The sequence below is a fragment of the Cervus canadensis genome, chromosome 5 (assembly GCF_019320065.1).
Source record: "Cervus canadensis isolate Bull #8, Minnesota chromosome 5, ASM1932006v1, whole genome shotgun sequence".
Classification (NCBI taxonomy): Eukaryota; Metazoa; Chordata; class Mammalia; order Artiodactyla; family Cervidae; genus Cervus; species Cervus canadensis.
This window is the reverse complement of record NC_057390.1, coordinates 95858060-95885706: the sequence shown is the minus strand read 5'-3', so window position 1 is coordinate 95885706 and position 27647 is coordinate 95858060. Positions and strand designations below refer to the sequence as shown.

Genomic DNA, 27647 nt, shown 5'->3' with positions numbered 1-27647 from the left:
GGTTACAGCAGAACAAGAGAATTTAAACTCATCTAGACTCCCTGAAAAAGGGAAACAATAAAACAGTCCTACCTACTGAGCCAGACATAATCTCGGCACCCCTGTCCCCAGATGCGACGCTGCTCAGTAGATGGAAAGAGGAGACGGAGCAGACGTGGGGTGAGTACCTCCCCCTTCCCAGGAGGTTCTGGGACTTAGGCGGCCCGCATCTGGTACAGGCCTCCAGGCCTGCGTGTACCGGGAGAGCGAGGCTTGTCCTAAGGCTGCTCTAAGGGCCCCAAGAGGCAAAACATCCTCTGTTTGGTCCACAGGGCCCTCTGAGTGGGGCAGTGGCCACAAAGAGTAGACTCACTGGGTTCACAGATATCAGAAGGGCGATGGGACCAGCCCCAGGCAAGAGACCTGATGCCAGGATACTTCCCACAGTGAGAGGCTTAACTGATCCAAACCTGCTCAGGTAAAGGAGGTTATTAACAAGGAAGAAGTGAGTTAATGAGAGCATTCAGGCAGGATGAACGGACACTCTGGAGGACCTGCTTTAGGAAGTAGGTGTTATGACAGCTGTGAGAAATTCTGTAGGGTTTGGGGAAAAAAGGTGATACCTCATGTGTTTAAGGTAACACAACAACTCCCCTGGCGTGGCCACCTCCCAGATCCTTCTCTAAGCACGCATCTGCGTTTCATGGCCAGACTGTGGCACACATCGACAGTGTTCAGTCACAATTCTGCCCTTCCATTTCTCCCCGGCTGGGGAAGGAGGAAGAAGAGTGAAAAGGAGAAAGTAAATAAAATAAACTTACTCAATACTTTCTGGGGTTCCGGTAAGTACACAGGGCCTCTCTGGAATCCCAGAACTCTCTACAAGAAGAATCAAGAAGACGAGGTGTGTTGGTGGGCAACGGGCAACTGTGTGCCTTCGCCTCTGTGTACAGACTGTCTCTCGGGCTGGTTCCTACACCAGCCCCACAGAAGCCCTGGCTCCCAGAAAAACAGTCTGCTCCTACTTGTGGAAAGAATATGAAGCTGGGAGCTTCAGCCTGGACTCTCCAAACGAAAACAAGTCCTGCAGGGGGCAGTGGGAAAGACGAAGCCGCGGGCTCTGCGTTGGTCCTAATCACCAGCCTCCACTTTGCACCTGACCCACGAGTGTGCTAGGAAGTGCCAGGGTCACTGAGCCCGCTGCTCCTCAGCCTGTCCGCCCGCAGTGGAGTCTAACGGGTACCTGCCGGCAGCGCTGAGGCATACTCATGTGGAGTTTAATGGTACGCACGTCAGATTATTACCAGTAACCGCACAAATATTCCAAGGGAACAGTGACATCCATGTGGAATTGGTTCTGGGCCATTTGACAAGAGAGGGTTCTGGGCCATTTGACAACCTTACTTTCTAACACCACATAGGACACTTATTCTGTTCTTAAAAACAAATCTGCTCCGGGAGAGAGGTTCAAGGGGGAAGGGACAAATGTATACCTATGGCTGACTCATGGTGATGTACGGCAGAAACCAACACGATGTTGTAAAGCAGTTATCCTCCAATTAAAAATAAACAAACAAGAAAAAAAAACTGCCTCTGAAAATTCATAGTCAAAAAAATGACAGACAAACGGCTAACAGCAGTAACTGCCTTCGAGGCTCTGCAGAATATCTTTTAAAACAACAGACACTTCTGCCAGCACATGTCCTCTAAATCCTGTCCTCTGCTGCGGAAAGCGGGCGAACTCAGATGATGAAATTAAAAATGAAAGTAACAACTCTTCTTCCTCAGTGTGTGTCTCTCCATCTCACGCGGTCAAAATGACCCCAGCGGGGAAGGTCCTGAGCTGAGCGTCACACGTGCTCACAGAGCCAGAGCCTCCAGCCGGCCCCTTCCACAAAGGGCAGGGACCAGCGACTCCAGGGGAGCGGTGAGCAGACCCAGCAGCGAGCCCAGAGCACACCAGCACTCCTCTAGGCCCCACGCTGCCTGACATCACATTCTGGGGCAGAAAACAGAGGTCCGAGACCAGCAGTTGTTCGGGAGGGACCACACCGGGCCCAGAGCTGCAGAGGGGTCTGTCTCCCCAGAGGCCAGACGGGCGGCTTCGCCGGGACCTGCTTCTGCTCTGGTTTTTCTGGTTCTCACCTGGGAGGCCAGCTCCACTGCAGGGAAAACAGCCATTGCATATACTTACCAAGCCCCTAGATTCCTAAGCAATAGGCAGAGGTACTACATCTGAAAAACTTTATAATGAAGACTGGTTTCTACCACACTGAGATCTATGAAAAAAGCAGCCCTTACCTGAGGCAATCTGAATTTTGCAACCAGATTCTGCTTGAATCCGTGAGATCTGCTCACCTCCCCGGCCGATAACTGAAACAAATGAAACAGGGTCAGAATATGCCCCTTATTCCACATTTAACCATGCATGGATGACTTCATTAATTCAACAAACATTTATACTTGGCTCACGGCACAAGAAACCAGTGAGCCCACAGAACTTGTGCGTGAAACACAGCAGACAAGAAAAGGTACCCCAGCTGAAGTTGGGGGGAGCCCATGGCCCAACATCCCCCCCCACCCCGCGTGGAGTCCCACTTTGGAGCTCTGAAGAACGCAGTGTGCAAAGCCTCCTACTACAGGTGACAGACACGCCAAGGGTGAACAGTGAACACGAGGGACGGGAATCAGGGGAAGGAGATAACGCGGATACTCACTAAATCCAACCATTTTATCAGGCACTTTGAATTCTTCTGTTATTACTGCCCTAAAAACAAAGAACATTTTGGAAAAATATACAGAATAAAGAATTCTGCAATCATTTTCGGCTCCCCAAACTTCCCATATTGGCAATCTTAGAGGACAGAGGCGTCAAATAAATCATGCCAATATGGCCAACAAGTCTACAACCATCTGCAAAGGCAATCCCCCTAAAGACCCCTTTGATCACTCCGTGCAAAGACCCAAGCCTCCCCTTTCCCTATGTCAGAGCAAGAAACCTGTTTCATGAAATCATCAGCTCCAGTAACAACTGACTTTTCTTTCTACAGTTACCCTCAGCGATGCTGAGCACCTGAAGGCCCTCTGAGGCGTGGGGCATGCTTAGCCTCCGATTCTGGTCTCCCAGATGAAGAGAGACAGCTACTTGTCAACAGTCCTCATTTCCCCATCGTCTTACTGCTTTCTGGCCACCCTCTAATTTATCTGCCTCTTGGGATGAGACGTCCCAAATGGAACCAGCGTCCTGCTGAGGCCTAATTGGTGCTGACCAGTACAGAATGATTACCTTGCTTATTCCGCAAGGGACTTCTGTGAAATGCGACCCCATCCATTCTGTGCCTTTTTAAAAAAAAGAACAACTGCTGCCCTGGTTCTTTCAAACAGCTCTTCAGATTCTGCCATATAGTGTGTTGTGGACAATATCCAATTTGCCCAGCACCCCAGAAAGCAATTAAATCTAAACATTTACCTTAGGAGGAAAACTAAATGCAAGTAGTTTAAAAGAAAAAAAAAAGCAAGCACTTTCAAACCTCCCTCACACAGCTGGATCTTTACCCATCACGTAAAGCACCGGATCCAGCGCATGTTCTCAGGGAAGGCGCAGCACTCAGAAGAGGCGCGGCAGCATAAACAGCGCCGCCGGAGCCCACGGGCTTCTCGTGCTTTCACCCTCACGCTACACACGCACAAGGCTTCTCTACACCCCTGGGGACGCATGAATTCACACCCAGTGGAATCCCTGGCATCCTCAGCAGTAAGGCTGTAAACGTTAATGCCAGGCCTCAGCCGGCCTGAACGGTCCACCGGACGAGAGGCCAAGGGCCCTGCTGGGACGTCTCCTGATGGTGGGGAAGGGTCTCCATGCTCCCGGACGCGGAGCCCTCGGGCTGCTGCTTGCACGTGCAGCACCAGGCTGTCTACTCTCAGGACACAGTCCTGGGGAATTCACTAGAAGGCATTCAGCGCCAGCCCCACTCAAACACTCAGGCAGCTCCTCGGCTCGCAGAAACAATTTTAGCAGACTGTCTCTGAGGGAAAAATGTAGCTAAGATGAGCTGCCCTGGGCTTCCGGGAACACAAGGCCTTATTATAAACCCAAGGCTGAAACTGCTCTAAGGCACAAAGTATAAATGTCTTGCAAAGTAAAATCCTGACGAACTACGGCTTTATAGGAAAGTTACATGTGATGCTAACACAACCTCAGTTAAATGACTGTATTTCAATTCACTAAAACAAACAAACAAACGAAGCAAATAAAGAAACAACAAAAAGTCACGAGGACAGTGCCTGGTGATTGTAGAACTCCCGAACATGCAGAGAACACAAGAGGCTGTAACTGTACCACCAGTGCTGAAGGTTAAGGATGACACGTTACAGTAACAAATGCACAGCATACAATTTCACCCCGAGGGAAGAGAAGCCCTCCCCTGTGGTTTTCCCGTATATTTTGTTCTTTTAGAAGGGTAACATTGTGACCAAAAATATCCTGTCTTACAGACTGGCCTTTTTAAAGCCCAGAGGTCTCTGTATCTCTCTAAATCCTCAACGCTTACGGGAAAGTAGTGGGGGGAAACTGAGGAAGGGAAATCGACAGGGCACCCACCCAAAGTTCTGGAGTGAGCCTTCCAACTGGGGTGGGGGCACCCAGGCTTCCACATCCTGGGCCCTGGCTCCTGGAGCAACGTGAGCTCCATCTTGGGAAAGCCCAGTCAAGCACACTTCTTTAGCACGGCTTTTCTCAGGCAAAGAGGCGAGTGAGTCACAGAACATGGGGAAAATCATCAAACCAGGAGGACAATTTTCACATTCTCTACTTTTAAATTCAACATATGTGGGCAGAAAGAGCAGCTTCAACATCCCAGAAGTCTTTTCAGTTCAGTTTTACAATAATGGTTGATTTTTAATACCAAGTATCAGTTTATCCCTTCAGCTTACACTGTCTTGAAAAGGGCTACAAAAAAAGTTGAGTCTTAAAAAGAAATCTAGCCCATGGTTTTTCACACTCTCAACCTCTGACTTTCTAACACTCTAGTACAGATGGTGGATCAATAAACAATTAGAAATGATCAATAAATAATAAAACATAACCCACTGCTTACCTTTGATGTACCAAGGCCCCTAACTGGTTACCTACTGTGGCAAAGAGAAAGAGAAAAGAAAAATCAAAGCATTAGCACGGATAAACTAACTTCATCCTTACACGACTTCTTACCATTTCAGAGGGAAAAAAAAAAAGAAAGGCAGAAGGAAAGCAAACAGTAATTTAGGCTCAGTGGCTGAAATGAATGCGTTACATGATATGAAACAGGAGGGGATGTCGTGATCAACAGTCTCTAACCCAGTGTCCAGCTGAACGCAGGATAAGAAATTGATCTGTGTGTCCACATGCTGAGCAGTCTGGGAGAAAATCCTGCTCACTAAATCCCTCTCACTTCCTACCTCCCTCCCGCTTGGGATCCAAACTCAATGTAAAGATGGCCAGGGTCCCTTCTTTCCCTTTTTAAAACAAATGAGAAGATTTAACCTCCTAGTTCGGAAGCATTGTTAAGGACTGCTCTGTGGCAGCTGCAGTCGCTAAGAACGTGCACATATGTTCCTGCTGGCCATGCCACGGGGCATCCCCCCCACTCTCCCCACCCTCCCGAGAGCATAAGCATCTCAAGGAGAGGAACGAGGAGCTGGCCTCCTCCCTTCTCGGGCCTCTTTGCTGAGCCACCCTTGCAGTCCAGATGCCGTGGACGCTAGGAGTGAGCAACTGTCTTTCAAGCCCATTTCACAGAGAAGACACTGCCCAGCGGGCTCTAATTATGAAAACCAAGCCTGCAGTTACACTCCCACAATGCCACCTCAGCCACGCTTCGTGTTCATTTCTCCTCCTTCAGCTACTGATGAGTGTCTCCACCAGCCATCAGCAAAAAATGAATCTGCGGTATTTCTCTTTGGAAAATGCAGCCCAGGAAACACAGTCAGCAGACAACAAAAAAGTATAAATCTCAACTGCATCAGGAGGAACTGAATGAATCTTACAAAATGCTAAGAAGAGCATTCAAAAATATGTCTCCTGGCAAAGTTATAAGGACAGATACACACTAAGTGGGAAAGAATCAATTACATCAGCCTCAGAACAAAGAGGGACACGTCTGACATCTGAAATCCAGGGCTCCAACAGCTCTTCTTTCTGCTTGAACTTAACCCTGTCATTCTCGGACCGCAGAGGAGCTGGTCGTAAAACAACCAAGGAAAAGAAACCAGATCGTGATGTTTTAAAAGAAGAGAAAGCCTGGAGAAACACATAGCAAAAAAGTACAGAAAGCTACTGAGTCAATATACCATATTTCTCCTTGATCAATGGCACAGTAATGGTCTACAGCCAAAACACTGACCTTATATACTATTACCTTGCTTATCTCAGAGATAATGGCATTGTGTTTTATCAACTCTTAAAAATTTTCTTTCTGTGCTTCCAGTCTGAATATGACAAATGCCCTTGCTCTGCACACACTGTGTCCACAATTCCTATTCCGTGTGAAAAGTGGACAAGCACCAGCTCGAGAAAAGGCTCCTCGTCACCCACTCAGGCCCTGGACACTGTGAGAGAGGATCGCCCACAGCAAAGGCAGCACGCGTGAAGACAACATGCGGAAGGAGAAGGTCCACCTGAGTCTGGTCACCTGTTCCTACTTAAGGGTCACGCTCAGCTTCCCTGCTCACAGTCGTTCTAGGGGTAAAGAAACCAGTGAGGACAGAACTGCAATGTCTTGAAGCAATGCAGACACCAAAGAGCGGGGACGAGTCCCTGCTTGGGGCAATGCGGCCGGACCTTGGCTCAGGGTCTGCCACGCTATCTGGTAAAACGTGTCAGGAGCCTGATGATCTACCGACGCTTCAGCTAGAAAAGCCGGCAGTAACACAGTAAAGGGTAACACTGCCATAGAGGACTTCATGAGATTCACGAGAATGTTTGGAGGGCTCCTGGTCAAAAGCCATTTGAAATTTTGTTCTCATCAAAAAACAAAATTCCTTTTTGTTGGCAAAGTACATGTCACGGCTGTCACGCACACCGTATCATTTCTGACAGCCAACTGCTCCGGCAACACGTGGAGGTGCTTAGAGATGGAAAATATGAGGGCGTGCACTGTCATCCCATGAACGGACGGGCTGCTGGGGGCCCCCCACCGAAGAGTGAAATCAAATTCAAATCCACACCCAACCCTGTAAGTTGCTGGACTCTTTATTCAACAGCACAGATCGTCTCTCTCCTCCACGCAAATGCAACAGCTCGAGGAGGAAAAGTGTGACTTGAAGTTTCACTCTCTTCTGAAACATTCCCATTTGGTGCCTAAAAATGAAACCCTGCCCTTAGGTAAGGGACACTGGCCACACTCATATGGCAAACAAATAGAGGGAGGCTTCTCTCCGTCTTCAGGATGAACAGGGTCAGACGAGGGAGGCATATGGGGATGCTGAGCAAGTTCGATTGAGCAATTACAGTCATTTTACTGTAAAAAAGGAAAAATGCTGAATAAAATCAGTCCTACTTCCTCCTAACGGCACCTGCTGGTCAACCATGGTCCACCTGGCCTCCAAACTTCCTGGCACACATGTGCAGGTACACACTCAGGTGTGGATCTCCTTCACCCTGCTCGCTATACAGTGGGAAGCCACCTGGGCGATGGAAAGACGAGCTTCCCAGAGAAAACATCCGTGAGAAAAAACAACATGAGAAATCCATTCTGGAGAGTCATCCCCTGCCAATTTCAATCATGATCTTTGAAAAAAATAAGGCACTGGACTCATTTTTTTTCACCTTAGAGAGAAGGAAAAATAGTCTCCATTCACCGCCCCGCTCCCACCCCGACCTGCCCCCAAAAATGCTAACAAAATGTCAGCGCCCCTCCCCACCCCGCCACCTTGCTTCAAAATAGCCCAAAGGGCCAAGCGCCCGGCATCGCCTCTAACAGTGGAAACACGCACAAACAGCAGTGGGCCCGGGAAGGTGAGAGGGCAGGTCAGAGAGGACGTATCCACAGTGCCACCGTGACCGGCAAAATAAACCAACCAACCAGCCCTTCCTCTTCAGCCTCAGACACCATCCTGCGCCTGGGCTTGGACTCCCAACTCCGCAACTCTGCCCAGCGCCTTTCTGAGCCCTGTTAAGGTCAGCCACACCAGCAGTTAGCTGTGGCCACTTCTGCAGTTTCCAAAGCAGTTTCAAAAAGCTCTTCTCCCCAGGACAACACAAAGGCTTCCTGTGTTCTAATGCAGCAGCTCATGCCCTAGGTCCCACAACACACTGACAGGCTAAATTCAGCTGAGAGTCCCTAGTCAAGTAACCTGTTACTAATTTGACAAACTACTATCTAAATAGTGAGAGTAAATCCAAATTTATCTCAATAATGTCACTCTCAGCTGCAGCTGAATGTGCTCCGTGACAGGAAAGGCCCACCGCTAGTCTCCAAGGGGGCTTGTCTAGGTGCCTCCCCGGCAGAAACCCATTCAGTCCCACAGCACCCTGGGAGGCAGAGGCCGTCACTGCCGGTCTCATCTGACTGACGGAGATGCCTCAGAACAGGGCACAGGTGCGCGAATGCCTGTACCCAGGTGACCCCCGCACCGTCTCTCGGTGTTGGGCACCATGCAGGGTCTTGGGCATAGAAAGGTGAGCAAGGTCATATTTGCCTTCAGGAAGTTTAGAGTCCGTCTTCCCTGGTGGTTCAGTGGTTAAGAATCTGCCTGCTAATGCGGGGGACATGCGTTTGACCCCTGATCCAGGAAGATTTCACATGCCTTGGGGCAACTAAGCCCGTGTGCCAGGACTACTGAGCCTGAGCTCTAGAGCCTGCGAGCCACCACAAAAGCCACCACAGTGGGACGCCTGGGCACCGCTCCTGGAGAGCAGCCCCTGCTCTCCGCAACCGGAGAAAGCCCGAGCACATCAACGAGGACCCACACAGCCACAATAAACCAGCTGAGAGTCCAGTGAGGAAAGCAGAAGGCTCCACAATGAGCAGCAGCTACCCTAGACTCCAGGGGCACCTGGACCCCTCCCCAGTGCCGGAGCCCAGCCAGGGGTCTCTGGAGGGAAACGAAGAGGAAAAATAAAGTGTGCGATGCTTATTAATAGCACCATGGCTTACTTTCATTTCATCCAGCAGTAAAGAAACTAGTTTGGGGGGCACAACCAATTTTATTAAAAAATGAAATAGAAAACAGACGGGACCATATATGGATACACATTTGGGATATGTATTTCATAAGCTTTGTATTAACACAGTTACATGCATGTTTTAGTGAGCGTGCAGTGACTGGTTCTGATGGCAACATGGAGCCCACACCCCTTGCATTGGCAGGTGGATTCTCAACCACTGAAGGGAAGGCCCACGGACTCACCCCTTTGGAGGCGTGTGAGGACTTTGCCACTCCTGGTGATGAGCCATCAAAAACTAAAGAAGGGTGCTGGCAGAACGGGCGTGGAAAGGGGAAGGCCCCACGTGGCGTCCCCAGCAGACACGATTCTCAGAGAGACGTCCGTTGAAGGGCAGAGGGTGCACAGGGGTGCAAGAGCTGGAGGAGGATCCGTGAGCCCGTCCACGCCCACCCACCCTGGGCGGACGTCACGCACCCCGGCCTGAAGACTACTGCTTGACAACACCCCTAATTTCTTCCCCTGCGACTCTTAGGAACCGAGTTTTAGTCTCGGCTCCTCATGCCTGTGGCGTCCACTATGACCCCCAATGTGAGGAAAATAGCAGCAGCTCCGAGGTACACGTTCCTCTCCTTCCAAAGAAGACGCTCCCACCTGAGGTGGTGCGGGCAGGGGCAGAGGTCTAGACACCCCGGGCAGGCAGCTGCAAGAACCGGCCCTCACCACTCCCGAGCACAGACCTCTCAGCCCTCTTCTCTCTCTGAAAAACCTGGAACCTCAAACAATCTTTCCTCCTCACTGGTTTTTCCTCCTTCTCCTTTGCCCTATCCACAAGTGCTGGAATGAAACTTGGAAAGGACTACACACACACACACACACACACACACCCCACACACCACACACACACACACACCCCACCCCCCCCTTCCATCTTCCTGTAAATGATTCATTTGGTAGTGCACCTAAGAACTCTCCTTCCTTCACTCCACACGAGGAGCAGAAATGGTGGTGAATCTAAAATGGTCTTACAAAAGTACCAGAGGTAAATCTTTGATAGAAAAGGCAGGCATATTTTCAAAATCACTAGCATAACACCCCCCAGCCCCGCCCCTTGCAACGGCAGGAATGGTGCTTAACTTACCCCAGGTTCTAATTCTGGTGCCACTCTTCACAGAAAAGACAGGGACAGTGTGTGGTCTGTTTCATTCAACTAAAAAAGCTCAGGGGGACATGAGGACCTAAAACTCTCCCAGGGTTAAAAACTTCGGTAAGATGCTCTCGTTGCCCCTAGAAACATGGAGGAGACAGTGGGAAGAGTGTCTCGTCCATCTGTCAGCCAGCTCCACAGAAATGTCAGAAATCACCTGCTTTCTCTGGCAGTCAAGAGGTGGATAGCGGAACCTGAGACAGGCAGGTTTAAGGAAATTAGGGAGGGGGATCCCCGCGTACCCCTCCTTAACTGAGGATTAAGCAAGTGTCAGAGTTAATTATTTGACAAGGCTGGCCGGAGGAGGGTCGGCTTCCCATTCTTGTAAACAACCAGTTACGGGGACACAGTCCTGCTCACTTGTTTACGTGTGGTCTAAGTGCTTTCGAGTGCCAACAGCAGAGCTCAGTGAGGGGGTCAGAGACCCTATGTATGGCCTACAAGCCTGAGAAAAAGTTTGCCAACTTCTGATGTAGATTAAACTGATATCTGCAATTCTAAATCACTTAGCTAGTTCTGTTCTCTTAAATTTGGAGTTTACTCTTCACAAAATTTCCTATGTGCTCATCACAGAATACACAGAGGGAGAACTTGGACATGGAGCGTTTACTCATTGCAGGGGCGAGGCAGGGAAATCAAGAAACCATCTCTCTGACCATGGCATGCGGAATCTGGAAGGGGCAGGAGGCGCCAGTCTCTGCCTCCTGAAGAACACGTACGGGACGAGCCCCAGGAAGAGGACGGGTGAGCTGCTGTTGAAGGTCAGGGCAGAGCGCCATCTCTGACGCCCTTCTGAGGCAGGTGTGTGAAAATGGGAGGGAGAGGGGGAACAGGAGGGCTGGGGGAAACCGAAGCGGCGAGGTGGCGCTTGAGCAGGGCGCTGACCAGAGTCACAGGTAAGGAGGGAGACAGGGTTCCAGGAGGAAGCCACGGCCGGTCCGAGACTGAGGAGTCAGCTAGGTAAAGAGAAGACCCGTAAGGAAGTGGCCGCAAAGTGCAGAACGGGGGAGCGGGCCTAGAGCGCAGGAGGCGGGGGTCACGTTAGGAAGGGCTGGGTCCCCGGTTACCGGAAGCTGCCACGACTCTCACACCAGAGATGGAACTGGTTCCGAGAGTCCAACGGAAGCCTGAAGAAGGTACTGGATGGGAACGCGGTCCCACAGAGACCCGCAGGGCCCTTCCCGAATCGGCAGGCGCGCCTCAAAGACCGCGAGAAAACGTGGGTGCCACGACAGAAGATGTTCAGAGTTTAAAGGACCTGGCCAGAAGCTGGAGGCTGCGGACCGAGGCCGGCCCTGGGAGCTGGGCGTGAAGCTCGTGGGTTCCAAGTGGCCCCTGAACTGGCAGTCTGACGGACACCTCCAAACTGCCTTGGAACACACCGACCCCAGATCGCTTTCTGCATCAGGAACCAACCTTTCCTTCTGTTTTACTGCCAAGCACTGTTTAAAATCTCCCCATTCATTCATGAGCTTGCATATCCCAACGTCCCGAATTAGCCCTACGTTAAGGTTGTTTCTGGTTGGCTCACCAGTTGCAGTACTTTTAAACAGACCCAAGTAACACCTCCAAAAAACCTCCAGGGGACTGCACTTTAACCTCCTAAAGGTCAAAGAACCCGGCTCCACAGGAAAGTTAGCAAGTTCACACTGCTGAAGCGATCTGCTGAACTTCCGTCAAAAAACGTCCGAGCCAAACCAAGCAAACAAGGAAACTGCGAAGTCCTGGGAAATCTTTATGGCTGAGGAAAAAGGGCCGGGATTCCTGCCTGTTGCTCACCTCTGCTTTTCCAGCTTTCACCTCACAAAACAGTGAGACTGTGATCCTTAGAAAGCCATCTGATAAACATGAGCATCTCTTTCCATGACGGGCTGTTTATCCACATATTTGTTCATGAGGACCGAACAGGCCCAGTAACCTCAGCCCTGTCAGGGGACAACTGACAAGAGGCTGGGGCAGGCCCCAGATGCCCAACTCTCCCTATGCTCCACAGCACATCTCAAATTCTACAGAGACCAACTTGGGGGGAAAAAAAAATCTGCTATCTAAACAGAAGAGAGGATTAATTTTGTCAAATCACAATGCTGAGGGAAATTTCTTGTAGTTCAAAATACAGTGTGCTGTTGTGGTAAGAGACACAGGCCTGTGGGTGACGAAGACCCAGGCCCAGGTGAAAAGGTACTGTCTCAGTTCTTCCCTGCTAAAAGCAGACTTAACATTTTGGAGGAGGAGAGAAACTGCATTCATTCTCTGATCATAAGAACTGAGTCCCCCAAAGGCAGACATGCAAAAAATTATGGTTCTCAAAAGAGGTAACGATGTACAAATAATAATGAACTGGAGTCTCAAGTGAGAGTCTGGACTTGCTGGTGCCTTACTAGCTACATTCTTCCAAAAGAATGTGCAAAGGATTGCATGCATGCACGCTCAGTTGCGTCCGACTTTGCAACCCTATGGACTGTAGCTTGCCAGGCTCCTCTGTCCATGGGATTCTCCAGTGAAGAATATTGGAGTGGTTGCCATTTCCTACTCCAGGGGATCTTCCTAATCCAGGGATTGAACCTTTATCTCTTACTGGGAGAAAAAAAGTCTGCAAGATGCCAAAGGTTCCATTTGCAAATTTTTAGGCCCTCATTAGGCAAAGGACATAGCCATACTATCCTCTGTAAGCACAAGTGTTACACTTGAACACCATGCAGTGGGTGAAAACAAGGCTGAGAGTTGTGGAATGCACTGATCTCCATTTCTGGAAATGGTGACCTGAGAGACACTGTCCATTAACGATACATATGCTCAGAGTCAGACACTTGGTGTTATTTCTACACTGATGTCCTGGAAGGGAAACTGAAACATGATTGCCCCAAAAAGGTAGAAAAGGTTCCTCTGCACGACAGCTTTCTGCTAAGGCAAAAATGCAGACAATGAAATCACTCATATTTAGTCTAAGACAGCACTGATTCCAATCAAACGTCAGACGACCATGGCGTACTGTTTCAGAAGTGGAAGTGGAGCTGCTCAGTCGTGTCCGACTCTTCGTGACCCCATGGACTGTAGCCCACCAGGCTCCTCTGTCCATAGGATTTTCCAGTCAAGAATACTGGAGTGGGTTGCCATTTCCTTCTCCAGGGGATCTTCCCGACCCAGGGATTGAACCCGGGTCTCCCGCACTGCAGGCACACGCTTTGCCATCTGAGCCACCAGGGAAGCCCCTACTGTTTCAGAGGAGCAGTGTAAACGGTCACCGTAGTTCCAGTGGCCTTGGGGAAGAGTTTGTGTGTGTGCTCATAAACCCTGATAATTTTCTTAAATAGACAAGAACTTCGACACTCAAATTGAGTGTTGTGCCCTTAAAATCTGCACTGTGAGAGTCTATACAATTATTCCACTTATAAAACCCATGGCCATCTCCTCTTTTAGGATCCTCAGAGAGACCAGAGCAATCAGTCATGCCACATTACATTTTTTTTCAAGAACATAAAACATGCACCTTTTTCTTAAGAAAAGGAGATTACACAATACACATGGCTGTATACCTTGATTGCTTTCATTTAATACTGTATCACAGAAATATGGACATACTGACTCAGTTCGGCACATGTGCAGGCTGAGAGGACAGGGAGAGGAAGCACTGGCCCGGCCACCACGTGCATATTAACAGGCAACCTAGCATGTCACAGGGTCCCTTCACAGCCCCACTTTGTGGGAGATGGAATATGATAGAGAAAGTCCATGTGCTCTGCAGAAACCCATCTGAGTCTCTCAGCCAAAGTGCTGGTAATACGCACTTCTGAGTGGTCTCAAATCCTTTTGGGGATGAGTAGGGTATATAAACAAACCAATGAAATAAACAAAGGAATGAATGAAAGAGAAATGGATGCTCCTAGCAAGAGCCTGTTATAAATGGGAACGGTGAAGGGAAAAAAAAAACAACCCAGCAGAGAGACTGAAGGAAGGTCATGACTCCTCTTTCCTTTCTTTAAGGTCAGTATGTAGTCATAGCTTCCTCAGAGCCATGCCCCAAATATCAGCTTTTCTTTGGAGAAAAGTGGGAACTTCAATTCCCACATGTGCACTGGAATAACAGAGGGCTAAATCAAGCAAAGCTCCAAGCAGTCAAATTACTTCCAAGCTGATGCTTTAAGACTGTCTTTTACCCTCTCGCCCAGCTGAAAAGATTTCCTGTATTATCAAGGCAAATAAGAACTCAAATGCTGGAGAATTGCTGAGGAAAATCATCTTAAATATTTCCCCTCAACCATTCTTCTTTAGAGTGACGCTGGGGAAAGCTGTTAAGGAAATGGCTGACACAGATTTCAACTGAACCAGCAGGTTCACTACCACCCGAAAGGCAAAGGTATTTACAGCAACTTACCTCCATCATCCAAGGGCCGTTTCTGTACTCCATAGCCATACACTGAGGGGTCCACTAGAGGTGTGGAATTATTCAAGTGAGGAATTGAATCAATTTTAGCAGCAATCTACAGAGAGAACCAGATTTAAATACTCAGTAACAAATCATGGCTCCATGGAGGGAGGAAGACAAGAGTCTTCTTTAAAGGGCTGTTACCCCATTTCTCCACCCAAAGGAGATTAATTAAAGCAATGTTACAGGATAAGGACTTTGCACTCCTGAGTTTTCTTTTAGTCTAAGTAATAATGTGTCTTTTGAAATGACATTTCCAAAACCTTGTCTTCCACAAGCAAATTTTTAAGTCATCACTTAAAAGACAGCTATACCACATTTTAAGGAAAAAAGCAGGCCAACAATATGAAGAACTTTGTTCCAAATATTTTAACACAGGGTTTCCTTAAGGAACAAATTCCCCAGCAATATTTAAAAGGCCATGAATTTGTTCAAATCTGACAGCTCTTTAGGAATAGGTTTGTCATCTTAAAAATTCAACCCCTATAAACTGATGATGAAATATATGGAAACATAAAACAAGCTGCTCTTCACTGGAAGTCTAAACAGCAGGGGGATGACCGTCTGTCCTGGCTAGTTTGGAAGGATTCCTGCTCTGGAGAAATCAAGATAACCTATGAGTGCTACTTTAACTTTTAATATTTACCTGTCAGTTAAAGAACAGAACACAGCTATTAAATTTCCTCCAGAAACAGATGCTGTGGAGAGCTCCCTACACTTATCTATTAGGAATTAGGGATTAAATGTGATGCTCACATAAATGAACTCTGATTCAATCAAAGGAATGCTTTAACTGCTCTTGATGTTAGTCCCTCAGTTAAGCCTAACAAGCCAGGGTGGATTAAGGGACAGCCAGCACAGATGTCCCAGAGCAGAGCCTTCAGAGGTAGCTTTCCTGAGGTTGTTCAAATGTGCCCAGAAGTCTGACAGCTTCTGGAACCAACATAAAGTACTTTAGACAAATAAACAACCAAAGACAGTCATGATACTGAAAACCTAAGGCAGAATTTAATGTTAGGTACCCTGGATCAGGACTCATCCTTTCATTTACTAGTTCTGTGATGTCGGGCAAGTACCTTTCCTCTCTGCCTAAGATCTTCCAGGCATAACACCATCTGCTTCGTAGTTTCTGGAAAGATAACAACATACTCTGAACACAAAGGAGCTTTGCATGAGAAAGCATTTCACGGATACCAGGGCTGTAAGACAAGGCAACTCACCCAACAAGGGCTGAGGGCCTACTATGTCCCAGGCTCAGTGGTGAAGACTCGGGGGGAGTCACAGGTACACAAGTTAATCAATAAGCTGATCATTTCAGCTGCTGATACACACAATACTAATGAAAGGCCTCAGGAGGGCCACTTTAAACGGGGTGATCAGGGAAGGCTGCTGTGATCTGAGACCTACATGATGAGGAAGAGCATTCCAGGCAGACGAAACAGCTTGTTCCAAGGCCCTGAGGCTAGAGCAAGCTTGGCGGGTATGAGCCTCAAAGAGAAGTCAATGTCACTAGAATAGAAAGAACCAGACGTATTCCAAGAGATGGGCAATGGCCAGTTCATGTAGGGCTTTAGAGGTCATTGGAAGGGGCTTGAATTGTATGTATATAGAGAGAATTAATTAATTAATGCTGCACCTCCTTGGGTTCCCTGGCCAGGGATTGAACCTGTGCCCCAAGGAGTGGAAGCATGGAGTCCTAACCACTGGATTGTCAGACAAATCCAGGGCTTGGGTTTTATATGAAGGGTGATGGGAGGCAACTACAAGGCTTAGTAAGAGAAGTAACTTGCTGATTGATGATTTTAAAAGATGCCCTTGGACAAGGAAAATAGATTATAAGGGGGCAAAAGTAGCAAGACCATTTAGGAATTATTCTAGGCCAGAAGTCAGCAAGCCATAGCTGGGGAACTACCTGTCTTGGTAAATAAAGTTTCATTAGAACACAGCCACACCCATTTCACAGAGATCATATGCTGTGCAGAACATATATATGTATATAATTTACTATCTGAACTTAAAAAAAGAAAAAGGAGTTTGCCCTGTCGAGGCTACAGATGATGGTAGCCTGGATAGGTGCTTGTTTTAAAATATTATTTTAAGTTAAAGACTTAAAGTTAAGAGAGACTGCTGATAGAAACTCCATCTCCTATACTCAAACTTCAAGGTAAGTGGCCATTTGCTCTAAAACAAAATACTGTATAAATCTTGCCTAACAACATTCTACCACCAACTTGCAATCTTGCTCTCCATATTTGTTTTGGATAAGCTAGTGGAAGGTTGGCTACTTACTTAAGATGCAAAAATTATCTTCAAGGATTCAGCTGTGAAAGCAAGTGATTAAAAGGTGAGAATACTGCAGTAGTTTATGCCCCCACAGAGACCCTTTCATTTGCCACAATGAACTGAGCAGGTAAATGGCTGATGTGGGGCTTTCCAAGATTACTGGTTTAAAGACAGACCAAAATATTGGCAAGAGACAGTGAGGAGGACCCCAAAACACAGGGGAAATGGGTGTGATTATCAGTGGAGTCCCCCAACAGCATGCATGGCCAATCACTCTCAAAGAGAGGATAAGCTCTACATATTTGGCACATTCTCTACCCATTTTTTTTTTTTTAATGTGGACCATTTTTAAAGTCTTTACTGAATTTCTTTCAATACTGCTTCAGGTTTTGGTTTTTTGGTCGCAAGGCAAGTGGGATCTTAGTTCCCCCGCCAGGGATCGAACTGGTAACCCCTGCATTGGAAGGCAAAATCTAAACCACTGCAGCACCAGGGAAGTCCCTCTCTACCCTCTTCTGTTGATGCCTCTTGGCTTCCAGAGCTTCTTCCTTCCTTCCAAAGTAGCCAAGATGTTATTGCTGAGTCCTTGGTCTTCCTTATAATTTATATAGTATGTTTCATATAGTTGCCAGAATGTCACTTTCTCCCAAAGCTGAGATATTAAATGGTTACATTACAGTAGCTTTTCTGCTCCTACCTTTGATTAAACCAACAAGCTCCTTAAACATTACTGAGGATTTCAGATTTGTTTTTAAATCATGTTTGCTTCAGGCAGCTATAAATTTGGGCAATTTTCGCTAAGAGAAAAGTAGAACAGGATAATGGTTAAGAGTTGTAGCCCTGAAGTCAACAGCTGCACTTGAACCCTGGCTAAACAAATGTTAGAAATATTTTAACATTATAATACACAATTATATCATAATTGACATTGATACTACATTGTATATTATAATATACTTTGTAATTTTTATATTTATAATGTAGTATTTTATAATAATATTTTCGTAATGTAATATTTCTTTATAGCAACAAAGAATGTATTTCTTTATTCAAACAAATGCAACCTTGTTCTAAGTAATGATTTTAAATGCCTTCTCAAATAATAAGAGTTAAAGTGTTACGAGTGCTTACTATGTCTAGGCACTCTAAGAGCAGTTTAAAGATGCTATCTCATTTCTCTCTCATGATGATTCTTTAGGAGGTTAGTAGTATTATTTCCATTTTAAGACAAGGAAAAGTGAAGCTTAGAGAAGCTGAGTGACCTACCCACAGTCACACATCTTATAAGTGGCAAAAACAGTCCTGAAGCACAGGCCTGCCTGCCTCCAGAGTCCATGCTACTAATCACGGCACTAGGCTAACTGGCCCTCTTTCTTCCACCTAATGCTTTCTTAACCAGAGTCACTCCCCAAGGACTTAGAGCCTAATGAGTTCCAGTACACAGAACTCCAGCAATTCGTCAAGTCTGTAACTGACCATTCTGAACAGTAGCTGCTTAAGGGAAGCAAGGTACATCTTCAGTTAATAATGGAGTAGGCCAGAAAATAGCCACAGAAGCCAGGATACTCCAAGAAGAGCAAGGCCGTGCCAGCGCTTATCTGAAAGCACGACCTTGAGGGAACGCTGGTACTCATTTTCTGCTACTTGATTCACTTTCCCCCCTTTCTGGAGGGAAGGCGGCAAGAGTGGGTTACCTCACTACCTGTGCTATTTTAAGCATGGTAATAGATGAAATATTTATAAATCAATGTCATGACATTTAACCTCCACTGCCAGCAGCTAGTGGAAATGCGGAGAAGGGAAGGGGAGCACTGGACCAGGAGTCAGTCATGAGTCTGGCTTTTCCAGACCGCCCTTCCAGTCTATGACCTTGGGCAAGACCTCCACTTTCAATGGTCCTGCTCCCTGAAAAATGCAGGGACGAACTAAACCACTGTTTTCCAAGGAGCACAAGGCAATTTGGGGAGATGCATGGATGAATGTTCAAAAATATTTTAAGTAAATCTAAATTTTACAATGATTTTAAAATATGAAGTAAAAAGAACATTGAGGGTTCACTTACAGGAGGCACACAATTCACTGACATTAGGAACCAGGGCAATGAGTTATTCCCAGTGCACATCTTTAGGTTCTGTCATCAGAGTCGCTCACCCTATAAATCCAAACAGGAAGCTGTGTCTCTTCACAACTTCACATTCAGTAAAAGTTTACACTAAATGGAAACAGGCAAGGCCATCTGAACGGCAGCAAGTCATCCACACGCTGTGTCCGTGCTACTTAAAAGAGTCACTGTTGACTCTCATGGGGCCAGCAGGCAGAGGGGACAGCTCACACCACCACTTGGAGAGGAGGAACCCAACTTGCGTCCCTGGAACCTCTGCTCTAAAGTCGCCCCGAGTGGCCCTGCTCTGGAGAAGTCACCCCTGGCGAACTCACAGACTGGATGGAAAGTCTCTACTCCCGACAGCTGGAAGAAACAGTATGTAGCCAGAGCAGTGCAACCCAGTGGCTAAGAGTGAGCAAGTCCCAGAGGGCAGGGTCTAGAGCCACAGATACAGAGTCAAGTCCACAATGTAGGTTACTCTGAAGACAGATTGTATATCAAGCTTGTTGTGCACTAAGTGTCTGATGGCACCCTCATTTAATCCTCACGGTGACCTCAGAAAGTAGCTACTAGTCTCAATTCTATGCGGTCTGGAGCCAATCTGCCTGGAACTGTATTCGAGGGGATACCAAGATAGTAATGTAAGGCACCCGGAACAATGCTGGGCACACTGTAAGTAATGAGAAATGTTTGCTATTTTAACCCTTTACTGAATTAGTAATAATATGGAAAAGTACACAGGCAAGTTGTTAACTTGAATTTCATATACAAAAATGCCTGTGCATCCTGATCAGGAAACAGAACAAGACCGGTACCCTCGAAGCTGGTCTCAAACTCCTTTCGGTCACTACCCACCTCTACCTCCCAAGCTATTCCATATATATATACATACACCTATATGGTAGTTTTATATGTGTGTGTATATACATATAAACCACCATCCATGATCTACATTTTACACATGAGAAAAACTGAGGCTTAGATGTTAGGTAACTTGTCCAAAGTCACTAACCTAATAATTTTCAGAACCAGAATTGGAACTCATATAGACTGAATCCAAAGTCATCTTAATAATCACTTCACTACACTTCACTACCTCCTGGGTATTCTGCAACCATCAAATTAGAGAGCTTATATAAAAGTTCTTGCCTGGAACGCAGCACAACACAAGCTCAATGAATGGGAGCTATTGCTGTTGTCATTAGAGGTGGGGCCCTGTCTGATCCTGCCCTATTAACTGGCATTAACCAAAACAATCGAATATGATATCAGCTCTTGGTAGCTTTTCCTGACAACTACAGGCCACCCACATTTGGTGAGAATTAAACACTCTCTTATCTGTTTGCAAAGCACTGTGTAAACTACCTTTAAGTGGTGCGACCTCATGGAGGAAGTTATTGATTATACTCTCCTCACTGTAGGGAGCTCTTTGAGGCATGGACCTCTCTCAATCATCCTGGTACTCCAAGGAAAAAGATTCCTTAACTGGAAGCTCCAGGGGTTAGCTTTAGAGAATTCATGAACCTCCTGAAATAATAGACAGAACTATTTAAATACTTCTGAGACGTAGTTCAGTTTTCAGTCTGATAAAGGTCCACGCTCCAAAAAAAGTTAAAGAACGTCCCTAACACACAGAAAAATGTTTGGCACATAGTAAGTACTCAGTAAATGTTTGCTAAATTTATACAGAGAAGCCTATCTTAGACTAACGCTGCGATGACCAGCGGAGGCTCTAAGCCAAAACACTTTTCCAGCCAGGAGCCCCCTGCAAAGGCCCAAAAGATGGCATGACCGTTACTTTTCTCCCCTACTGTTAGTTGCTCAGTCACATCTGACCTTTTGGGACCCTATGGACTATAGCCCACCAGGCTCCTCTGTCCAAGGAATTCTCCAGGCAAGAATACTGGAGTGGGTAGCCATTCCTTTCTCCAGGGTATCTTCCCGACCAGATGGAACTCAGGTATCCTGCTTTGCAGATAGATTCTTTACCTTCTGAGCCATCAGGGAAGCCCTCTCTTCCTTATGTTCCATCTAATTCCACAAGCATCCTTTCAATGCTTTGTTTGAAAACCCTGCTGCAGAATTCTCACTGAAATTGAAAACTACCCAACTACCACTAGAAAGGAACCAAGTCTCTCTTAGAACGCAGAAGACAGGGTCCAAGAACTACTGCATATGTTAACTATTTGCGTGCTTCTGAGAAAACTGCTTTATCTACCTTTGGCTTATTATTTTCAAATATGAAACGAGAATTATAGCCCTTATCCTGACTATTTCACCTGGTTGTTGTGAGAAGCTTATACCATGGTAAGATAAAACCAGCGGTAAACTTGTCTTATTAACTGTTACAATGGCCCAGCGCCCAGCAAGGGGCCTTGGACTCAGCACATCCTCAAACAATGGCAGGCAATCTGAATCACATCAATTTCCATGAACGCTACTCAGTCTTGCAAATGATTTCCTATCATCTGACATTAGGATAAAAATGCAGTTCATGCTTCCTAAAGTATTGGCTATTCTTTCCCAAGTGTCCTTGTAACCAAACTTTAAATGCAAAACATTTTCAAGAGGGATGATTCTTAACCGAGTGAAAGAACTGCACAGAAAAGCTAGGGAGAAGGGAAGCTTGAATAGACATCCAACACAACACATTAGAAAGGAAAAGAATCAAGATAATACTGTTAAAATTTTTTTCAGATCTAGCTAGATGGAAGCTCTGAATGTTTGTGAGCTTGAAGAGGCCATTGAGATTATCTAGCTTAATGTTTCCTAAAGTCTGATCCACAGGAAGTGATCTGGTTTCAAGAAAAGAGGGTAAGAAGTGACAGAACTCTGACATATTTACAATGCATATCTCAAACCCTAGTATGACTTTTATGTATAGAAGCAAACTTAGGGTTCTGAGAAATGGCAACCCACTCCAGTATTCTAGTCTAGAAAACTCCATGGACAGAGGAACCTGGCAAGCAGAGGGTTGCAAAGTTAGTCAAGACTGGGTGTAACAACACAACAAGGGCTCTGAGAAGTCCTGAACTGAAGAAGCCAATTCACCTTTATTTAACCCTGTATCCCCCAAACCTCTCTGGCCATGAGCCCTTTCCATGGAAGACCTATGAACAACTTGTAGATCAAATGCTGGGAAAGGCCAAGCTGGCCCCAGGTCATGTAGCTATCTGCAGGAGACTCAGATGTCCTAACTCTCTACCCAGAGTTCTCTCCATTAGAAATTTTAACAGTATGGACTCACAATTTGGACAAAGAAGAGGGGAAAAGAGCTGCCAATTAGGCAACCCAATGGGCAGCGTAAAATGAAGTGGTGGGAACCCAGGCAACCCAGAGAGTCAACACACGCACAGGAGCAGCTGCTACTGAGCTCCAGCTACTCAGCTCCAGCTCGCCAAAGAACATGGGAGCAGTGTGACCAGGTCTGAGCTGGAAATTTCCATTTTTGCATGAAATTGTTCTGGTTACCAAGTGTTGGACCCCTGTGGTCAAACAACACAGGCCTGCAGGACCACTCTGAGCCTTCTCCAGCCCACAGGCCACCAGTTTGAAAACTCTGGTCTAGGCAAATTTGTATTGGGGACATGTAACAGAAACATTAGTTTGATGATACATATGGGCTGTCAGATTTTATAAGAAAGATAAAGAAGCCTCAGCTGAAATGAGAACAGTGTTCAGAGGCATCCAGTGGAATGCACTGTTTATTTACCCTTTACTTCTCAACACCAAAGATGAAGTCTGGTGACCCAAAGGGGCTCAGTTGCATTACGAAAACCCCTACCCAGGAACCTGCTCCCTGTGGGGTCCTCTACTGGGTCCCACCAAAGTAAAATACTGAGCAGCCCACAGATGTCCTGCAGACACTGCTTTTCTTCAAGTGCCTGAGAAAGTTCAAATGAATGCACAGACCGGAGTTAGTCCCTTGTGAAATGATGACTTGAGCTCCTCAACCAGCAGGCATGCCTGAGATGGTCTCAGTGGAGTAAACTCACAGCGACTGAGCATTCAGTAACTGTGACTCTGCCGTGAGGCGCACACATCACACATGAGGTGAGCAAAGGCGTCCTTCCTCCAGGGGTGTGCAGCGGGAAGTGAACACAGGCCTTTTCTTTAAGTGATGGAGGCACAGTCTGCTAACGGACATGCAGTGTCCGTTAGCACAGGGGCCGAACCATCCACTGCTCAGGCTCCAAGTGTGAACTGGCGGCACTGGAAAGCACGCTGGGGAGGACTGTGGAACTTCTGAGGCCCTGAGCCGCCCACCAGCTTCCAAAAAAAGTGCTGGTAAAGAATAGGTTCTAGGTCTTAAAACTGGTCAAAACGTTACTTTCCACACTCTCCACTGGCTCAGTCACAATTATTTGGAAGCAGAAGCACCCAGACACCCAACGCCACCAGGCACCATACGTACACTGTATGTGTGGAAACCGAACCTTCTCGAGTTATGCAGTTCAGAGGTGCTGACTGAGTTGAGGGCAAAATAGGAGCTTAAAGTCTTAAAAAGCCCTGGCAGTCTGGCAAAAGAATGTCTATTTGGGTGACGACTGGCAGGCAGTTGGCCCAGCTCATCGAAGGCTGCTGGGAACCTCTTAGACACTGTGGTGTGACACTGTCCTGGTAACATGTGGATGGGTGAACCTGGACATGGATGCTACTAAATAATCACAGTGGGCTTTTCGGGGAATGCTTTTGTATTTTCAGGAAAATGAAACAAGACGAAACAGGTTTGCATCTATTCATCCATAATTTCCATGAAGTTCCCTTGAAAGCCTGAGAGACAGTAGTCAGGGTGGAGGTGCAGTGGGGCCACAGTACAGGATAACCTGGCTTTGAGTCCACATCCCATTCTTATCAGGACCCTGTGCTCTCTAAACAATGAATGGAAGACACACTTTCATTCTGCTAACCAGTCAATGACATCTGAGAACTGGACGTGATTTTTTTTTTTTTAATACCCAGCAGTTTTAGATCTTCACCAGTGTGGCCAAATTAGAACATCTTTCTACACGTGTGTGTACTTCCCTACAAGATGGCTATGTGAGCCCTTTGGCCAAACACTATTAACTCACCGGACTTCATGCTGCTGCCCAGATTTTAAATTTTATATGACATCTTCAGAGATTCCCTTCAGATCTAGGAATGCCAGGCTCACGGCAAACTAACAGCAACAACTGGCTCCCTTTGTTGGAAAGCATCCAAAGGATATGAAAAGAGGCTTCAAGAGGCTAGGAGGGAAGCTTAGTGGATTAGGTGCTGGACTCCACATACCAGACTGAAGAGAAACCGCAGGTTCAAATCCCAGCAGGGTCAACTCAGACTCAACTGTGATATTCTGAATAAACTGAGCATCAGACAGCTCAGTGCTCCCTGACAAGCTTATGAGGGCCTTACCAACCGCCCTTGGTGTTTACAAGGGTACCTGAGAGAAAGGAAAGCTTTGTAATCATTTAAAGAAATACACTGCCTTTTATCTCCAGTTACTGGGAGGGGCGGGGCGGGGGCGGGGGGGGGGGGGGCGGGGAGAGGAGATCACACCTCTGTAACATGCTGTGTATACAATGGCAAAGTAGAAACACCACCACCAGACGCCCAAATAGTATGAGGCCCTTTGAGATAAGCTTTACTGTAAGCACACAATATTTTAGATTTCTAACATCCCATTCGTGCCCAATGCAAATCTATAAATAAACCTAAAATTACCCACAAACCTGTGTTTTCTTTAGTTTTTAAGGCCATCAGTCCTTGGAGATAGTATCGACCTCCAGCTGTTAACATTCAGAAGTGATACACTTACAGCACTGTCTCCATTGGGCTTATAACTGCTCCAGTCAATGGTGCATTTCAGAGCTGGGAACAGTTCCAGTGAAGTTTCCTCTGCTAGTAGTAAACACCACTGCTTCAACAATCCACATTAGGTCAGCATATAAACAGAGGGTCTCCCTCCCTCTTGAGCAGGCTGTCCAAGAATACGAGTTCAACCACTGGCTCAAGAGAAGCAGAAAGTCTTCTCAATGGTTCAAAATTCATTTTATGTTCAACTACAGGCCTTCTGCAAACTGAGGCTCTGAGCTCTTTAGGGTAGTGACTATACTTCTTCCTGGATACAGAGGCCGACAAGGTGATTGTCACACACCAGCACAGAGTGAAAAGCCATTACATATTAGTAGCCAGTCAGAAACAAGGTTCAGGACCCTGTACTGTAGAGGACAGCAGTGAAACACGCCGGCAAGCAGGGTGGTGGGAGGGGAGCTGCAGGGCACTGTTCATCCATCACAGCCACTGGCTGGCTCTGAAGTCTAAGTAAGATGGATACTCACTAGCATAGTGCTCGGTGCCTAGGCAGTAAGTAACAAGTCATCGGACAAAATTTTAGGCTGAACCACAGGTTTGGAAACTTCTGGGATCCAATGCAATGTCTACAGGAGCATCAGTATTAAAATGAAAAGTCAGTATCTGGGAAACAGGTAGGGTTCCCTCCCCTGGAATACTGGAAAGAGGTGTAAAGACCATATCTTCAAGCGACCGAGTTGAGACTTTCTTCTAATACAATGGGTCCTGTAGCTTTCTGTTAGGAATCAAGCAGTAATTAGTTATAGCCCAACTTTTAAAGAATCCGTTAGTATGCCTACAATTAAATAGGAAGAAATGATGAGCATGAGACACTCAGCAAAGAAGTTTAAGTGTTAGAGCTAACTTATCGCTAAGTTTCACACACAATACAGGTTCTGTTCTAAGCATCATACCAGAAACCAAAGAGTATTTCTGGCAGGTCCCATATTCATTCTCCAGGGAAGCTTGCAACCTCTTAAAAATCAGTTTATTTAACTCTGACAAAATGCACGACATTGTCAGATGGTCAAATTTCACTGCTGGAATGACTCCATTATCACATGCTCCCTGAAAGAGGAAAAACTATTGCCCATAAGGAATGTCTACGTCTTGTGGACCATTCACATCTACTTAACAACTCCCCTCTCCCAGAGCACCCTCAAAAGTAAACTACCCTCGAATTCCTAGTCTGAAGAGGCTGTTTCCCCAGTTTTAAGAAGCTACTGGGCCTGAGACAGGCCCCTTCTGCCCAGACCCGGGTTTACTCCGTGAGCCCCCCAGTTCCCTACCCCTGTAAACCTCAGAACCCCATGATGGCTGCCCTGCGGGTCCAGCCCCCGCCACGGCGCGAGGGCGCGACAGGGCCCAGGCGTCCCGGGTCAACCCTTTCCCAGCAGCTGCAGGAACCTAGGAGACCCGCCCGACAGTCTGGGCCTTGGTCCTCCCACTGGCGCCTCATCCCATGGCTCCTCCCGGCTGCAGGCGCCCCAAGAAACTGCCGAAGCGCCCAGCTGGGGCGTCAGCCCAGGTTTACGTCCCGCCCCCAGACCAGACCCCCTCCTCCTCCCCATCAGGCCTGACCCGGCCCCGCCTCGGGTTCCCGTGCTCCCGCCGGCCGGCCGCGCCCGTACCTGCCGGACCCGGTGCAGAGCGTCCACGAAGCCCTCAGCCTTCATCCCCACAGGAGCGCTCTGCCCCTGCACCAGCTCCGCCATTACCGTCCCCCGCCGCCGCCGCCGCCGCCGCCGCCGCCGCCGCCGCCGCTCGGATCCCCTGTCCGGCCTCCCGCTCCACTTGGGGACCCGTAGCCGGAAAGGGAAAGTCGCCCCACTTCCGGCGGAAGGGAAGCCGGGACGCTCGCCGACGCGAGAGGAGCCGCGTCTGCGGGGGCTGAGTCGGGGCACGTGACCGCGGTCCGGCCGGAAGTGGGGGGGCGGGCCCTGTCGTCTGGTCTTGGGACCAGAGTCTCTCTCTGGCCATTTCCAGACGCGACTTCATCTAGGGCTGTCGGCGATGTCGTGACAGGCTTTTTGAGGCGTGCGTCTGTGGCCCGAGATGCCCGGCTGTCGGCTGTTTGGAAACCCAGAGGGGAGTGACGTGGTTTTCCCAGACGGCACCCTGTCTGTCCCTCTCAGAAAGTGACCATCGATTAGGAATATTGGAACTAAGCGCTTTAAAATGGCACCGTGAGGACCCAGAGGGTGGCTGGAGGGCAAGCAACAGCACCACAAAAATGTCAGTGCCCCACGTTTGCAGAATCCTGGGCCCGAGTTCTTGCAGCCTCATCAGTTTCCAGTAGGATGAGCTAATGCCACACCTGGCGTTGCCTAGCGACACAGCTCTGAAAGGACGCTTCCGTGGAAGCCAGCGGCAGTATCTTCTGACACATATTCCTTCACGAACTCTGGGGCTCTGGGGAAACAGGAAATACCACCGGACCATCATTGCTTCACTGCTTGCTGAATCAAAACAGTATTGCTAGAGGGCTTCTTGGAATGCCTAAGTAACTAGATAACGGATATTTAAAAGCAAGGGAAGGAATCTTAATACTGGGACACCTTGAGCTTTTGAGGTGGATTTTTACAAATGAGCAAACGCCCTCCCCCTGCAAAGAAACAAGATTTAGGGGCTTAACACGCATCTTGTCTGTGGCGGCTGTGGTGGTGGTAGTTTA

The 27647-nt window shown here is 47.5% G+C and overlaps 1 protein-coding gene across 4 annotated transcripts in view; it reads right to left on the bottom strand.

Annotated features, from left to right (window-relative positions):
• FUBP3 (far upstream element binding protein 3) overlaps positions 1-26785 on the bottom strand; it is a 48166-nt gene extending 21381 nt beyond the window's left edge. Inside the window, exons 1-8 of one of the 4 annotated variants that reach the window (XM_043469857.1) lie at positions 26605-26712; positions 24853-25709; positions 15831-15883; positions 14704-14809; positions 5079-5109; positions 2697-2746; positions 2281-2352; positions 801-858 (exon numbers count right to left, since the gene is read on the bottom strand). In XM_043469857.1, the coding sequence (XP_043325792.1) occupies positions 801-858; positions 2281-2352; positions 2697-2746; positions 5079-5109; positions 14704-14809; positions 15831-15883; positions 24853-24919 (437 nt within the window). In that variant the 5' untranslated portion in view covers positions 24920-25709; positions 26605-26712. Of the gene's footprint in view, positions 1-800; positions 859-2280; positions 2353-2696; positions 2747-5078; positions 5113-14703; positions 14810-15830; positions 15884-24852; positions 25710-26604 lie in introns of all 4 variants that reach the window. The other 3 variants (XM_043469856.1, XM_043469858.1, XM_043469859.1) reach the window with 3 other exon arrangements.
• Between the last annotated feature and the right edge of the window lie 862 nt (positions 26786-27647).